Source organism: Pleurodeles waltl, chromosome 4_2 (genome assembly GCF_031143425.1).
Source record: "Pleurodeles waltl isolate 20211129_DDA chromosome 4_2, aPleWal1.hap1.20221129, whole genome shotgun sequence".
Lineage (NCBI taxonomy): Eukaryota > Metazoa > Chordata > Amphibia > Caudata > Salamandridae > Pleurodeles > Pleurodeles waltl.
Window position 1 is genome coordinate 366375838 of NC_090443.1, and position 16916 is coordinate 366392753.

Genomic DNA, 16916 nt, shown 5'->3' on the forward strand with positions numbered 1-16916 from the left:
TGACGAGGGCCTGGGTGACTGTTCTTTTGGATTCAATTGGGATCCATTCGAAGATCTTCCGGAGCATGTGCATGGTGTTGAAGCAGGCGGAGGAGTCCAAGATGAAGCCGAGGTTGCGGGCATGGTCAGTGGGGGTCGGGGCGCTTCCGAGGGCAGTGGGCCACCAGCAGATGTCCCAGGCTCAGGGGTTGTTGCTGATGATGAGGACTTCTGTTTTTTTCGGTGTTAAGCTTGAGGCAGCTCTCCTTCATCCAGGCGGCGACTGCCCTCATTCCGTTGTAGAAATTGGTTTTGGCTGTGTGCGGGTCATTGGTGAGGGAGATGATTAGCTGAGTGTCATTGGCATAAGAGATGATTTTGAGTGCTGATGTCTGGTGACGGTGGCTAGGGGGGCCATGTAGAGGTTGAAGAGAGTGGGGCTTAGAGAGGAGCCTTGCAGGATGCCGCAGATGATCTTGGTGGCTTCTGAGTAGAAGGGGAGAGTCAGACTCTTTGGGTCCTGTCAGAGAGGAAGGAAGTGATCCATTCTAGTGCTTTTTCTTGGATGCCGGCTTCGTGGAGATGAGTCTGTAGCGTGCAGTTTGGAGATGGTGTTGAAGGCGGCAGACAGGTCGAGGAGAATTAGAGCAGCGGTCTCACTCCTGTCTATGAGGATTCGGACATTGTCTGTGGCAGTGTGGAGTGCGGTCTCGGTGCTGTGGTTGCTCCAGAAGCCTGACTGTGAGGGGTACAGGATGTTGTTGAGATCGATGTGCCTGGTGAGTTGTCTGTTGACAGCTTTTTCGATGACCTTAGCTGGGAAGGGGAGCAGAGAGATGGGCTGGAAGTTCTTGAGGTCTTCTTGGTCTGCGGTGGGTTTCTTCAGTAAGGGCTTGATTTTGGCGTGTTTCCAGATTTCTGGGAAGGTGGTAGTTTCGAAGGAGCAGTTGATGATGTGCCGGAGTTTGGGTGCGATGGTGTTGCTTGCTTTGTTAAAGATGTGGTGGGGGCCGGGATCGGAGGAAGAGCCGAAGTGGATGGAGTTCATGATGTTGAGGGTTTCTTTATTGGAGATGTTGGCCCAACAGAGTAGGTGGTGGGGGTTTGGAGGAGCTTCGGCGGTGGATATGAAGGTGGTGGGAAGGTTCTGCGTCTGGAAGCTGTCTTAGATGTCTGCTCTCTTGCAGTGGAAGTAGGTGGAAAGGTTATTGCAGAGTTGTGAGGGGATGATATCCATGGAGCATGCTCTGTGGTTGGTCAGTTCGTTGATGATCACGAAGCGTTCTTTGCTGATGTGTGCGTTATTGTTGATGCGTTCCTGGAAGGCGTTTCTCTTGGTGGTCCTGATGAGTTGGTATTGTGCGTTTCTGGCTTTTTTGAAGGCTTTGTGGTTGGTGGGGGTCTTGTCGGTGCGGCATTTACTTTCTAGAAGTCTGCAGTTTTGTTTGGATTCCTTGAGGGTGGGGGTGAACCAATTGGCTTTCGTTGATGTGCGTCTGTTGGAGGGTTCGTTGATGTGGGCTAAGGTGTTGGCGCAGGCTGAGATCCAGTTGATGAGGTCTCAGGTAGCTGTGTTAGTGTTGAGGACGTCGGGAGGGGTGAGTTGTTGAGGATGGTGAGTAGCTGGTCCTTGGTGATCTTGTTCCAATTCCTGCTGTGGGTAGGTGTGCAAAGTGTTGGTCGAGGGTTTTCATGAAGGTTAAGTGGATTCGAGTGGTGGTTGGTCCATTGGAGTTCGGTGATGTGGCTAATGGAGATGTGGTTGCTGGCGGTGAAGATGGGGTTGAGTGTGTGTCCGGCTGAGTGGGTGGGCGAGGTGATGAGTCGCTTGAGTCCACGGTTGGCAAGGTTTTCGAGCAGCATCGTGGAATTGTTGTCATTGGGGTTCTCCAGGTGGAAGTTGAGGTCCCCGAGGAGGATGTAGTCCTTGGAAGCAAGTGCGTGGGTGGTGGCGAGATCAGCGATGGTGTCACAGAATGGGGGGCAGGGGCCGGGCAGTCTGTAGATGAGGATGCCCAGCAGAGTAGTGTTAGGGTTGGTTCCAATCTGGAAGTAGAGGAGTTCCATGTTGGTTGTGGAGTCTTCGGTGCCGGTGGAGAGGTGTAGGCACTCTTTGTGGATGATGCCGATGCCCCCCCCAGGGCGGTTTGTGCGGTGTTTGTAGAGCCGAGGATGGGTTCAGCCAGGTTTCTGTGAGGAAGGCGACGTCCGGGGATGTGGTATCGATGAGGTTCCATTGCATGCCTATGGATGGAGTGAGTGTTGATCAGGATACATCTGAGGTTGTGTTCTCCTTTGTGGGTCCTTGGGGTGGGCTTGAGTGATGGAGGCTGGTGAATTTGCAATGGGGACAGGTGAAGGGTCCCTGGGTGTTGCTTGGTGATGCCTGCTTACAGCTGTCGTGTCCAGGTTGAGAGCGATGAGTGCTGCTAGCGTGCAGCCTGGTGGGAGGTCCAGGTATCCTGGCGCTGGTCGCGTGCAGACTAGCTTGCCTTAGGCGTGCCTGCTGTGTGCGTCTGCTGCACGGCCACTCAGCGGCCGTCATTAAGTAGGGAGGGGGAGGAGAGGACAGCTTGTTGGTGGGAACGGCCCCAAAAAGGGGGGAGGGGCTTGGGGGGCAGCAACACCAGGAAGAATGAGAGAAAGGAGGGGGCGGGGCCGCAGAGACAGCAGCGGCGGGGAGAGTGAGGAGAGAGAGAGAGATGCGAGAATGAGAGGAGTGAGAAGAAAAACAAGGAAAAGAAATAGGAAAGCGCAGAAAGCAAAAGGCACAGAAACAGCACACTAAACAAAAAAGAGGAGAAAAGAAAAAGAGAAAAAGAAGAAGGAAATCACAGAAGGTAAAAGGCACAAAAACAGCACACTAAAATAAAAAGGAGGAGAAAAGAGAAAAGAGGCAGAGGGCAGCCCAGCAGAAGAGCAGAGCTCTCCCACTAGGCACCAGGGATGAGGCGCAGGCAGAAGCCTGTGGGTGGAGGAGGATCTCAAACTTCCTACTGAGGTCAGAGTTCAAGTCAGGACAGGCTTCCACTTACTGGTGGAGCTATGCAGAGGTAGAGCAGTTCACTGACCAGGTCAGTGAGGTTGCTCCTCATACATGCACATACAGCATGTGTGCGCAGGTGCAGTGGGGCAGTCCTACAAATACAGCTTCACCCCTCTTAATGATTGCCCTTGTCACCCCTCTGTGCCTGTATGTGCCTGTATGTGTTTGAGTGAGACAGACCGAGTGAGAGAAAGAGTGTGTGTAAGAAACTGAGAGAGAGAGAGAGACAGCAGAAAGAGAGGGAGGATTTCAAAAGACACCAGAATTTAGAAGACAACATTTCTTACAACAGAGTATCTTCATTTAGATAGCAGATATAGCAGTGGCAAATGTAGAAGATGAGGTGAGAGAGAAGTAGATAATTCTGATGCCAATACAGCATAACACAGATAAACTGCTAGATGATCCATAACACTGAGTAGATAGGTACTTCAGGAAAGGAGCCCAAAACAATGTGATGGGGACTTTAAGAAAGTGGGAGTTATTTTTGTGCGCCCTTCTACTAAGCAATAAAGTCTTACCCAGCCTTAAACCCACCCCAGCTTTGTGAAGACCATAATTAGGGCCTAAGGGTGATATTATGTGTTCTCCGTAACCCCTGACTGGGCTGGTAGCAGGACTTTCTGGTCCATCTGGGAATTATAAAATCAGCTAGAACACTAAGGATCCTGCGCACTTAACTCTAGATTAGCAGCCAAACTCTCTCAGTGGAATATCACAGAGAAATGCCAAATATTCAAAGGAATTCAGAGTAGGATTGCACATTTTACTTACCCGTAATTTCAGGGTTCTATAGGAATCCTGAGGATCCACCTTGCAATCATTGGGAACTCCCCCTCCAGGGTTACTTGTACATCAGTGACTCGGGGTGAGATCACCAGGCCTCACAACAGGACCTAGTAATTAAGACCATGGGCCTGATTTACAAGGCCCTAGGTCCTCTTAGCACCACACTAGAGTAATTTTTTTATGCTAATGTGGTGTTAAGGAGGCGACTCTCCTTCGCCATATTAACAAAGTGGTGCAATGCTTGCATTGCTCTACATTGTAACCCCTTGCGCCACATTATGCCTGCACCAGGCATAATGTATGCAAGGGTAGGATTCTGGCGCAGAGAAACCTGTAAAAATGGTGCAGTGAAATTTACAAAATTTCACTGCACCATTTTTAGCGTCATTTTAAACGCCTGTTCAGAGCAGGCGTTAAAATGACGAGCCCACTACTTTCAATGGGCCTCCATTTACTTTGCAGGATTAGTGCCACAATTTATGGTGATAATAATGCAAAAAACCACAATAGCGTCATAAATTATGATGCTATTGTCTAAACGTGTTTCTTGGTGTGCCATATTGTAAATACGGCACACACATGGTGTTGTTAGGGGGGTGCAAGAAAAACGATGCATCACAGCTGATGCGCCACTTTCTTGTAAATCTGGGGCCAGATGTAGCAAAGAAACATTTTGCGACTTGCAAATAGCGAGTCATAGCGACTCGCTATTTGCAACTCGCAAAATGTTATGCAGAAGGGTGTCTCAGACACCGTCTGCGAGTCGGTATGGGGTCGCAATGACCCACCTCATTAATATTAATGAGGTGAGTCGCAAATTGCGGCCCCATACCGACTATGGGCACTCGCAAACATAGAGGCCTGCTGTAGTCAGCAGACCTCCATGTTCGTGACTGCTTTTAAATAAAGCATTTTTTTCTTTTTAAGTGTAGCCCGTTTTCCTTAAAGGAAAACGAGCTGCACTTTAAAAAAAAATCAGAAACCTTTAGTTTCGGTATTTTTTCAGGGTAGGTAGTGGTCCCTTTGACCACTACCTGCCCTGAAAAAATAATTTGGGGTCCATTCACAAAGAGGAAGGGGTCCCATGGGGACCCCTTCCAATTTGCGAGTGGGTTACCATCCACTTGAAGTGGATGGTAACTGTGACACCATTTGCGACCGCATATGCGGTCGCAAATGGTATTGCATACCACTAGGAATCGCAAATAGGAAGGGAACACCCCTTCCTATTTGCGATTCTGAAATGCATTTTGCGAGTCGGTCCCGACTCGCAGAATGCATTTCTGCATAGGAAAATGCGATTTGCGACTCGCAAACGGCAGTTTTTGCCGTTTGCGACTCGCAAATCCTTTCCTACATCTGGCCCTAAGTCCCTAGAGTTGCATGAAATAGATTTCGCACAAGAGGTGAATGCAGGTTTTGAATTATCTTTTTACAAGAGTACATCCACAGTTTCATTTAATATAGTATTTTAACAACTTAGCATTACCTATAGGTATAATGCAAGGCCATGTATTGAAAGAACTATATAACAAAAAAAGAAAAAAATGATTAGCTGTGGCAAATGGCAATACATTCACACATTGTATGAACAACAGTTCTGGATGAATCTGGTCACCTGCAGTTACCTTTGGTATGAAGAAGCCATGAATCTCTGTATCCCTTGATGTCATGTGAGGTACAGAAAGGGGAAGTATATCGCCACAGCGTTGAATTTCATTAAGGACAGCACTAGTGTAAGGCATATTGGCACGGTCATCCATCGTCGGCTGCCTTTCTCTTCCGATTACCTGATCAATTTCTTCCTGGACTCTGACTTAACACAGATAGAGATAAATGTAAATAAAATAGGTCTCACCTTTACCAAAACTGTTGTCAGAGTATCATTAACCAAATATTCTTTGACAGAAATATTGGGGCCTCTTTACGTGTTAATTTACTCTTACACTTTTGAATATTTCTACTAGGTTTGGCTGCTCGCCATTTACAAGTGTAAAGTTACAAAAAAGTGTAAACTTACATGTCCCCATCCCAGGGGAAGTAATGCAAGGGTCCCTGCGTTACAGGCAGAAATGTTTTTGTGGAGGAAGGGACACCTTCCTACAAAAATAAACAATCCTTAGAGGCATTTTCCCCTGTTGTATAGCCATTTTAGTGCTGCCTTTAGGCATGTTATTTTATTATTTTAGCATCAACCACATTCGTGGTGCTGTTTTATTTTCTTTATCTAGTTGTTCTTTCACCTACAAAGTCACTGGGTTTCTTAGCAAGACATTCTTCTCACTTTGTGCTTTCCTCAAGGCTGCAGCGAGATAGAGTTGCTGGCAAAGTGATACACTGCGCCTCCAACATTCACAGAAATATATTCCCATCCCTACGTGAGGAAATATTCCCAGAACATTAGCTGTTTTATTATAAAAACATTTCTCGATCCCATGCACGTTAGAGGAAGATTCCAGTCAGAGGCTTCCTTGCTCAGGTATGGGGGATGATGTCTTCCAAGGGGGAATCCTGAAGGGTGGATTAGGGTTTATCATGCTGTGCTCTAACATAGCTTAGGTAGGAACCACATATATTACGCATAGTGACAGAATGGTGGGACTTTTCCTGTGTTTCAAGTTTCTTGTCACCATTTTGCTTCTAGCGTGTTTCATCATTCTATTTATTGCAATTCATGCCATTTTATCTAAGACGCAGCTGCTTCAATAAATGCAATTGAACCATTTTCTGCCTGTTTGTCTTTGCATGTGTGAATAATGTAACTCAGAGAAAAGGATGAGATGTTGTACAGCACGATTTCTCTGAGAAGTCATTTTTGTCATGCACCCATTTGCTACAATCATCACTGCTCTTGGGCAGAGATGAGGCGCTACTGGCTGGCCGGAAATGAATTAGACCGACATTTGTCACCTGGTGTGGGATTGGACTCAGTTCTCCACAATTCAGGTGATGCTGCTGCCCGAATCCAGCAGCCTCATTAGGATAAAGAGAGTCCACGTGACATGGCACCGCCAACATTTGGTCGGGCACTGATTTTTGGATCCTCCTAAGGATCTCTGTCTCTATACATGCTAAAGGCACCTCAATACTATATACGGAGACGTCCGTGGTATTGAGGATTTCCTCCACAGCTAGGTAGGTAGTACCTATCCAATGATGTTGTTAAAGCTTGAACCGTAAAAGGATTTATCCCCATGTGGTGTCCTTATCTCTGAACGGGTATATCTACCATGGTGAACCCACAACGGGTAGCAATAGCAGTAAACATGCGACCTTCCCTCACTGCTCATTTACTTGCAAATGGCCTTACAGCCAAGGGGCGTCCTGTAGCATTTGTAGTTGAGGCTCATCCAGTCTACAGAACAGAATTATTCTACTCTTGAGTCACCTTTCCAGCAGTTGATGGGAACACTATTACATTTCATTACTACACATCTGCTAACATACTGCACTTACAGAGCATATGAATATATATATATATATATAGATATCTCTATCTTTTCAAGACCATAATAAACTGCTTAATGGCCCCCTACCACACACAATATTACACGTTAGGTTAGGTCCTCTGAGCAATGATGGTCCTACCTGGCCTTTATTGGCCAGATATATACAGCAGCCCAATGCTGCAACCTTGGTGGTAGCTGTTTGCTGCTTGTATGTCAAGCCTACAGCGATATACTGACTTTCAGTACAGTTCGTAATGCAGACATTAAATACTAACCCAGTACGGATTGCCCTGGCACAACCACATGCACCAGGCATCAATCCTGCAACTGTACATTCGATCATGGGTAAAGTACCTGCCAGACAGGAGGAAATTCTGTTTTGGTTAGCGGAAAAAATAAACGCGCTGGACGCAGTCTTTTCCCATACGGAACCTCAGGATAAACATGGAATACTTACTATCTGCTTGCCATTTGCAACATTAGATAACTGCAATACTTGGAGCACAGTAGTTGCCGAGCTCTATACTGCTGCACATGGTACACCAACACTTGCCAATCTTCTGGACATGTTAAAACAAATTCAAGATGAATACGGGGATGTCCCAGCCCTGGATTTGGGGATGCAATTAATGGGCAATTTTGCCACTGTATCTTCAATAATATTAAGTAATCTTAAAGGGGAAGCAGTTGCACTAGCAGTGCACATGCAGCTAAGGGATGATCATGTACAGCTGTCAAAGATTATCGCTAAGACCTATTCTAGTATTGGTCGAGATAGGTGGGGAGGCAGATCTACTAAACAACATTTACAGGGTAAATCTAATAAGGATTCTACAAAGCAAGTACCTGAGGATTAAAAAAACTCCAGGATAAACAAAAGCAAACACCTAAAAAAGAAATGGGAGAATCTCCGCATTTGGAGAGCCGTCAAAATCACTATAATGTTAGAAATAGAGATAATATAAAAACACCTGATAGGTATCAATATACTGATACACGCAAATCTCATTCCTTTTAGGACTCGCCGGATAAGCGCAGTGAGAGAGGTGGGCAGTCACAGCAACGAACAGAGTCAGTGAAACCGAGAAAGGACTCCCAATGCTTGTCAGCAGTTTCTGTTAAAAAAGAAGAGAAACTTTCCCAATTAAAAAAAAAAGTGGCAGTGATTTCTATACGAAATGCCACTCAGGGTGAGAGCTTAACTGAAGAGCAGGAAGTGGGCACTGGTGCTGCTAGACAGCACGGAAGAGGTCACAATAGTATGACAGAATCTTCAAGAGCATCTGGAGGTGAAACAACTGATGCCAGTTGTGACTGCAGACATGTACGTACAAACTAAAATTACAATTAGAAGGAGACATTCAGTGCACAATAGAGGCCATCTTTTGGGATTGTGTAGTTACCATTTATGATATCTTACTGGCCAAAAACGATTGGGAACCAGAATTCGGCCCTAATCTCCCATATAGGGAAGAGGTAATTGAACCCTCTTTCTCGCCCCTCATTCCCTGAAAGCTCAGGGAAGCTGATGCCACTGATTAGGCATTGGCGCAGGCACCCGCGTTATATCGTAACTACGTAGGGTGGGATAAAAATTACCCCTACCATATAATACCCATAGGATTCCAACCTCAACCCCAATATCCAATAAAGCATGATGCCAAAGCACATGTGAGGGAAATCCTCACACAGCTAGAGTACCAAGGCGTACCCGAACTCTGAGTCTCACCAATGAACAATCCATTGTTTCCGTAGCCAAACCAGACCATTCATATAGAATAGTCTTAGACTACAGACATTTAAATAGTCACACACTCACATCTGCCATATAAAATGCTCACAGCATTGCTCTCATTAACAAAATAGTGTGCAAAAAATACAAAACAACCATGGATATTTGCAACGGGTTTTTCTGCCAAAATATAGGCCCTCATTACAACTCTGGTGGTAAATCCCGCTTACTGCTGTGCCGACGGTCGCCAACATACCATGACCGCAGTGGTATTATGGCCCACACAGAGAATACCGGCACACTACAAACACCCACACAAGTCCGCCACACCAAAAGTCAGTGATAAACTGGCAATAGCAAAACCCACACCGTCACGCCAACAGGAATATGCCCACAGTATCACGACCCATGAATCAACGCGGCGGTCTTTCAACCGCGGTAAACCATTGACGGTACACACTGCCACGCTCAAAATACACACACTCAAACAAAACTACACCACATTGGACAATTCAAAATACACACACCTGACACACATACACACACCACACCCACACACTCACAACACTATAAAACACACACCCACAATACCCACAACCCCTTACAACGAAAAAAAAGAGACCAAGCACAGAGAGACAAGCAAAGAGCACACACCCAATCAGAGGCACAGAACACTATCACCCATACACCATCCATGCACATCACAGTATACAACCCAACACATCATCCCACACATCACCTCACACATATCACTCACACCACATCCATGGCACCCCAAAGACACCCCAGGTTTTCTGAGGAGGAGCTAAGGGTCATGGTGGAGGAAATCATCCGGGTAGAGCCACAGGTATTTAGATCACAGGTGCAGCAGACGTCCATTGCAAGGAATATGGAGCTATGGCGGAGAATCGTGGACAGGGTCAACGCCGTGGGACAGGATCCAAGAACCAGGGATGACATCAGGAAGAAGTGGAATGACCTACGGGGGAAGGTGCGTTCCGTGGTTTCAAGATACAAGATTGCTGTACAGAGGGCTGGCGGTGGACCTCAACCTCCTCCTCCACAACTAACAACATGAGAGGAGGAGCAAGTTCTGGCGACCATGCATCCTGAGGGCCTCGCAGGAGTAGCAGGAGGACTGGACTCTGGTAAGTCAATCTTTACCATTATATCCCCCACCCTAGCTGCATGCCATCATGTACCCCCATCCATACCCTCACTCCCATCACACCATCACCTCACATACACCCCACCATCACAACCCACTACCAAGCTGTGCATGCAACAACAATGCATGGACACCCATCACAGCCCTGAATGAACAGCCATCACCACAGCATGCCCAGTAGAGATACTCACCCAGCCCACACAATCAGCACTCACACAAGGCCAAGGCGACAGGTAAAGCACAATTATACAGGGAAACACACCCACTGCACAAGAGGGCACACACAGATACAATAACAATACTTTTGCATTCCAACAGGACCCCTACCCAACGTCACCGGAGAGGAGGTGCAAGCCACATCCAGCCCCCCCAGAAGAGGCCCACAGTGATGACAGCAGCTCTGCACGCCTGGATCACGATGACCAACCTGGCCCATCAGGGACTTTTGGACAGTCGGTTCCCCTGCCACAGTCCCAACCCACCACAGAGCCTCCCCTCAAGATACACCACCACAGCACCCACCCAGCGGGCCCATGCCACTGTCCCCAGGACACGTCAATCAGCAGTGTGTCCACCACTACAGGGACCCCAGGAAACCCCACTAACACAGGACGATCAGGGACCTGGGGTCAGTGGCAGTGGGCACACAGTTCAGGGGACAGAGCCAGGACAACAGGGAAGCTGGGAGGATTGCTGTGCGACAGGGGGCGGACAGGTCCAGGAAACCGACTCCCCACGAGGCACTCTCCAACATCATTTGAGCATACCGCCATTCCCAGGAGACCATGGGCACGGTACTGCCCAAGTTACAGGAGACCCAGCGGCTGCAGGAGGGACGGTACCTGGGGATCAGGGAGGACCTCACAAAAATCTACACCATCCTGGTCACCAAAGCAGGGGTGCTGGCTGACATGGCTGACATGGGCAAGACCATGAGGGAGGCTGTGGCACAACAAGGGGCCCCTGACACTAGCCAAACCGAGGAACAGCCTTCCACCTCTGCTGGCGCCAGTGGACAGGAGGCCCCGCAACAGGACCAACAGGCTGCCGGCACCCTTCCCCCTGCAGAAGGAGAACCACCCCGCAAACGGTCCCTGCGATCCAGGCAGAAGACAGAGAACATTGCCAAGACCCCCCCAGGAAATAGGACTCTCCTGATTGTCACCCTTCTTTCCCACTCTTTCACCCTGTCCACCTTGAACTGCCATTATTCCCCTACCTATGCCCCATTGGACAATGCACCTGTGATACCAAGAGACTGGACTCTACCCTGGACCTTCCCCCAGCCCCTTGCACTTACCCCCATACTACTTAGCACAACAAATAAACACCATTGAAATATAAACCATACTGGAGTCAGTGTAATGATTGGAAAGATGTATTCTTACAACATTCTCAAAGCATTGCAACGTCTATGTTCACTGAATTGTACCAATGTATGACAGTTGGTGGGCAGCAGTACATATAGCAGGAGCCAGAATGGGGCACACAGATCTGGCAGGGGTGCCCATCGCACCATGACCCCCTTGATGTTCCGCATCCTGGCAGTGGCCTATCCGAAGTTGGATGGGCGCTTGAGGGCATCACAGCAGCCACAAGGGGGTGAGAACAGATTCAGAAAGCTGACTTTGCGCGCTTTAGGAACTAGCTCGGTGGGGGATGTGGGCTATGGGTGCCCCTAGGCCAGGGCGATCATGGCAGGGTAGGTCCCTTGTTTGCAGGCTCTGAAGCACTCCTACCCCAATGGTACAAGTGGCAAACTTCTACTGGGCAGGGTCCTGTGGGTATCAGGTGTGCACCATGACAGGGACAGGAGGGGGTACCAGTGACAGCGACTGCTCCTCCGATGGAAGCTCCCTGGCGGTGGCGGAAATCTCTGTGCCCACCCCAACAACAGGTACAGCCGCCACCCCCCTACCAGCACCGCCCTCCCAGCAGCCCCTCAGCGTGTTTCCTGTGCCCGCTCACCCAGGAGGGTGGGCATCTCCTTTGTCCCAGGCACCTCAGGCCCTGCCCCAGTGAGCCCTGCTGCCCTCAGTGAGGAGGCTAGTAACCTCCTGAGATCCCCCGCTGTTGGGCAGTCAACCATTTTGAATGCCATCCAGGGTGTCGAGAGGCATTTGCAATAAACAAATGCATACCTGGAGGGCATTCATTCTGGTGTGGCGGCCCAACAGAGAGCATTTCAGGCTCTGGCCCAGCACTGATGGCAGCCATTGTCCCTGTGCCCAGCCTCCCCCTCCAACTTCCACTACCCCGACCCAATCCCCTCTACCTCACCCTATCCCAAGCACACGTTCAGACCAGCATGCACACACATCAACACAGAAAAGTGGCTCAGGAACACGTAAGCACCACACATCATCACACAGGCACTCACACAAGCACCATACCCATGCACACATACCAACATCCACTTCCTCCACTGTGTCCCCCTCCTCCTTTGTCCACCTCCCTCCCAGTAGCATCTCCACTCACACCAGCATGCACTACATCATCAGCCACTGCCTCCATCACCAGCACGCCCATTACAACACACCCCTCACGAGCAATCACCACCCCCACAACCATGCACACGTCTCCTGTGTCCTCTCCCAGTGTGTCTGTGAGCCCTCCTCCCAAAGTACACAAATGCAGGCACACACCCACTTAACAGCCATCCACCTCACAACAGCCTCCAGCCCATGCACCTTCACCCAAACTCAGCAGACGTATACCTCCTACAACCCCTATCTCTTCCTCCACTCCCACACCCCCTCCATCTTCCCGTCCCAAAAGGTCAAAGAGAAACTTTTCCTGGCTAACGCTGACCTCTTCCCTATGCCTCCCCCGTCCGTCCTCTAGGGCCAGGATGTCTAGATCCAAGGCCAGCACCTCAGCCAAAGGGGGCACCCGTCAGGGCTGGCAGTGTCCTACCTACCAATGCAAGAGACCACCTGATTCCGCCACCTGCCAAGGTTAAGAAGGGGCCGGCATGCAGCACGGACAAGACGCACCACCCACCCAGCAATATCCTCATCCAAAACAAAAGAGGACATTGCTAAGGGCCCAGCTGCGACTACCAAGGTGGGGAAGGGACAAAAAAGGCAAAGGCAAGGCACTTCAGGTCTGGGAGCCTCCAGGTGAGGGACTGGTCGCCACCATTTGTCCTGACAGGCCAGCAACCTGTACCACGGTAAGCACCGCCGCAATGACCGCCACCTGCACCGCCACCTGCCCCACCATATGCACCGCTATCTGCATCACCCCCTGCACCACCGCTGCCACAACGAAAGTCACCAGCATCATCCCCAGTGGGCAGCTGTCCGAGGCTGCTGGAGATGGCCTGGTGCCTCCCTCCACTACTACCAGCACCTGCACCACGGGCAGCACCAGCAGCATCTCCGCCGCAGACACCGCCACCTGCACCGCCATATGCACCGACACATGCCCAGCCGGTGCCACTAAATAGGACATCAGCAGCATCCCCAGTGGGCAGACATCCGAGGCTGCAGGAGACGTCCTGGACCCTGCACCCACCACTTGAGGCACCAGCACTGGCACTACCAGCAGTTTGCAGCCTAAGTCACCGCAGGATGGAGTCTGTCTCTGCCTCCATGGAGTATCATGCTACCTGTTCCCTGCACATCTCGTGCCTCAGACACCCAGGTGAGGGAATGGAAACTGCCACACCTCAGGTGCAGCATCACTGGGCACATGGCCCCCTCCAGAACCAGTGGAGAAATGCATCCACTCACCCAATCCTTGGCAGGATGAAGCAGACTGGGCACAAGGCCCCCTCCAGAACCAGTGGAGAAATGCATCCACTCACCTAATCCTTGGCAGGGTGAGGCAGACTGGGCACAAGGCCCCCTCCAGAACCAGTGGAGAAATGCATCCACTCACCCAATCCTTGGCAGGATGAAACAAATTGGGCACAAGGCCCCCTCCAGAACCAGTGGACCATGCCACCCACTTGAGAGACTGTGGCTTTGCACTCCCCAGGACCAAGCAGTGGGCAAACCACCCACTTGATAGACTTGAGAGACTGCGGCTTTGCACTCCCCAGGACCAAGCAGTGGGCAAACCACCCACTTGAGAGACTTGAGAGACTGTGGCTTTGCTCTCCCCAGGACCAGGCAGTGGGCAAACTACCCACTTGAGAGACTGTGGCTTTGCACTCCCCAGGACCAAGCAGTGGGCAAACCACCCACTTGAGAGACTGTGGCTTTGCACACCCCAGGACCAAGCAGTGGGAAACCCACCCACTTGAGAGACTGTGGCTTTGCAATCCCCAGGACATCGCTGTGGGCATGTTGCCCCCTCTAGGAGGAGTGGCGTAGTACCATCTTCCGGCTGAGATGCCCCCTCCCCTTCCCCCTGAGTTGCCTGTGTTTTTTTGACCTGATGCCCCTGCAGTGTTCTCTCCGTTTTGAGGCAGGAGTCAAGTGTGGGCTTCGCCCATGATTTTGTGGCCCACTGGGCCACAGACATTTGCAATGGACAGTGTACGGCCCTCAGTACATATTGTACATATTTGTATATACAGTTGTTTGCAATCGTTAACTTCATATGCATTTTCTAAATATCACAGATTTGACTCAATTCCTTTTGTCCTTGCGTTCTTCCAGGGGGTTACGGGGTGTATCTGTGATGTTGTTAGATCTGTTAGTGTGTATGTTGTTGTGGGTGAGGGTGGAGGGGTTGCGTGTTGCGTGTGTATGTCACTCTCTTTTTCCTCCCCCATTCCCCTGTGTGCTAGGTGCAGTACTCACTGTTGTCGTCGTCGCCGCCGCCTTCTTTCAAATTCTTGGTGTATTAGCAGATACACCAGCATGGGGAGGACCTGCAGTTCGGGCTCCATGGCGTCCTGCTTCTTCGTTGAGTGTCAAGTGTTGAGTGGTTCCCCTTCAGTGTACTGTTTCCGCCATCCTTTTGATGTCGTTGGTACCGCCGCAGAAAAGCTGGCAGATTGGTGCCTTGTAATACGGTGGGCGGTACATTGTCTTCCGCCTGACTGTTGGCGGTGACCGCCACAGTGTTTGTTGCTACCGCCGTGGCGGTCGGTGTGTTAAAGTGGCTGTCTATGTTGGCGGTTTCTGCCATGGTCATGATCCCATTTTTTGCCCACCAGCCTGTTGGCGGTATTACCGCTGCTTTATCACCGACCGCCAGGGTTGTAATGAGGGCCATAGTTCCTGAAAGTAGGGACTTACCAAGTTTTAGCGCCTTATGCTTTCAGAAAACTTTTGCCGTCTGCCACAAGGGTACAAACAGTCCAGGATTGTTTTCAGCTCGTGTTACTTCAATTTTACAGGACATTAACAAGGCATTGTGCTACGTAGATGACATCTACCTTAATGATGATGATCTCATATAACATGTAAGATAGGTAGTCCGCACTGTTGTGGGATTTGCTGAATTAGTCTATAAGTTACATTTAAGCAAAAACAGTCTTTCTTAGTGTCCTGTTTTTGGGATACAGATTATCAAATGAAGGCAAGAGCCTAGCGTCCCAATTTTTAGAAAAATGCGCACAACTACAACTACCAAACACTATAAAAAAGCTCCAGTCACTGTTGGGCATTTTAAAACTTTGGCAGAACATACATTTCAGATTATGCACAACACATTAAACCATAAAACGACTTAATACATCTAGACTTTGCAAGCAAATATTGGACAGTCGAACACACATGTATTCTCAGAGCTTTGCAACAAGACATGCTTGCAGCTAAACACTTACACACAAGAGACAACAAAACAAATTTAGTCATCAGAGTAAGTGCTAGTGCTATTGGTTTCACCTATGTAACATTGTCACATAGGTTCTCATTATCCTAATGAGGCTACTGGATTTGGGTGGCAGAATCACCTGAAATGTGGGGTACTAAGTACAATTACACACCATTTGAACCTGTTGATCTAATCCAGATTTTCCGGCTAACTAGCAGTGCCTCATCTCTGCCCAAGAGCAGGGATGATTGTTGCAACCGGGTGCATGACATGAAAGAATCCTAATGGGAATCGTGGTTGATCAGATCTTACTGCTTTCTCTCGGTTACACTAGTCTCAAACAGGCAAAGACAAACAGAGGCAGAATATAGTTCAATAAGGGTTTATTGAAATAACTGAATTTTAGGTAAAATGCCATGTATTGCAATTACTAGGATAAAACGCAATAGAAGTAAAATTGTGACAAGGAGAGTGAAACACATAAACAGTCCCACCGTAATGTCACTAGGAGTGATATATATCATTCTTACCTAAATTATGTTAGAGACAAGCATGATAAGCCCTAATCCGCCCTTCAGGTTTCCCCCCTGGGAAGACATCATCCCCCATACCTGAGGAAGGAAGCCTGTTGTCTAAAAAGTCACCGTCCCCATGTAGGTCAGGGATTCGGTAGTCTAAGCAAGCAGCTGTAGTGAAGATCATCAGCAATTAGCATGCAGTCGTGGTCATCTGGCTGGAATATCCCTCTAACGTGTATGGAACAGAGACTTTTTTTAATTATAAATCAATGGATGCTCTAGGAACAATGTCCTCATGTAAGGATGTGTATATTTCTGTGAATGTTGGAGACACAGTGTACCACTTTTGCTGGCAATCCTATCTGACTGCAGCCTTGAGGAAAGCACAAAGTGAAAGCAATGCAGTACTAAGAATGTGTTGCTTTCCTAGGTGAAAGAACAATTAGATATAGAAAATAAAACAACACCGCAAATGTGGCTAATGCTAGAAAAACAAAGCAATGCTGTATAAAATGTAACT

At 48.9% G+C, this 16916-nt stretch overlaps 1 protein-coding gene across 1 annotated transcript in view; it reads right to left on the reverse strand.

Moving 5' to 3' along the window:
• Positions 1-16916, reverse strand: part of LOC138292727 (cytochrome P450 2D15-like) — a 496310-nt gene that overhangs the window by 145863 nt on the left and 333531 nt on the right. Inside the window, exon 7 of the mRNA XM_069231465.1 lies at positions 5443-5626. Coding sequence (XP_069087566.1) covers positions 5443-5626 — 184 coding nt within the window. The remainder of the gene's footprint in view (positions 1-5442; positions 5627-16916) is intronic.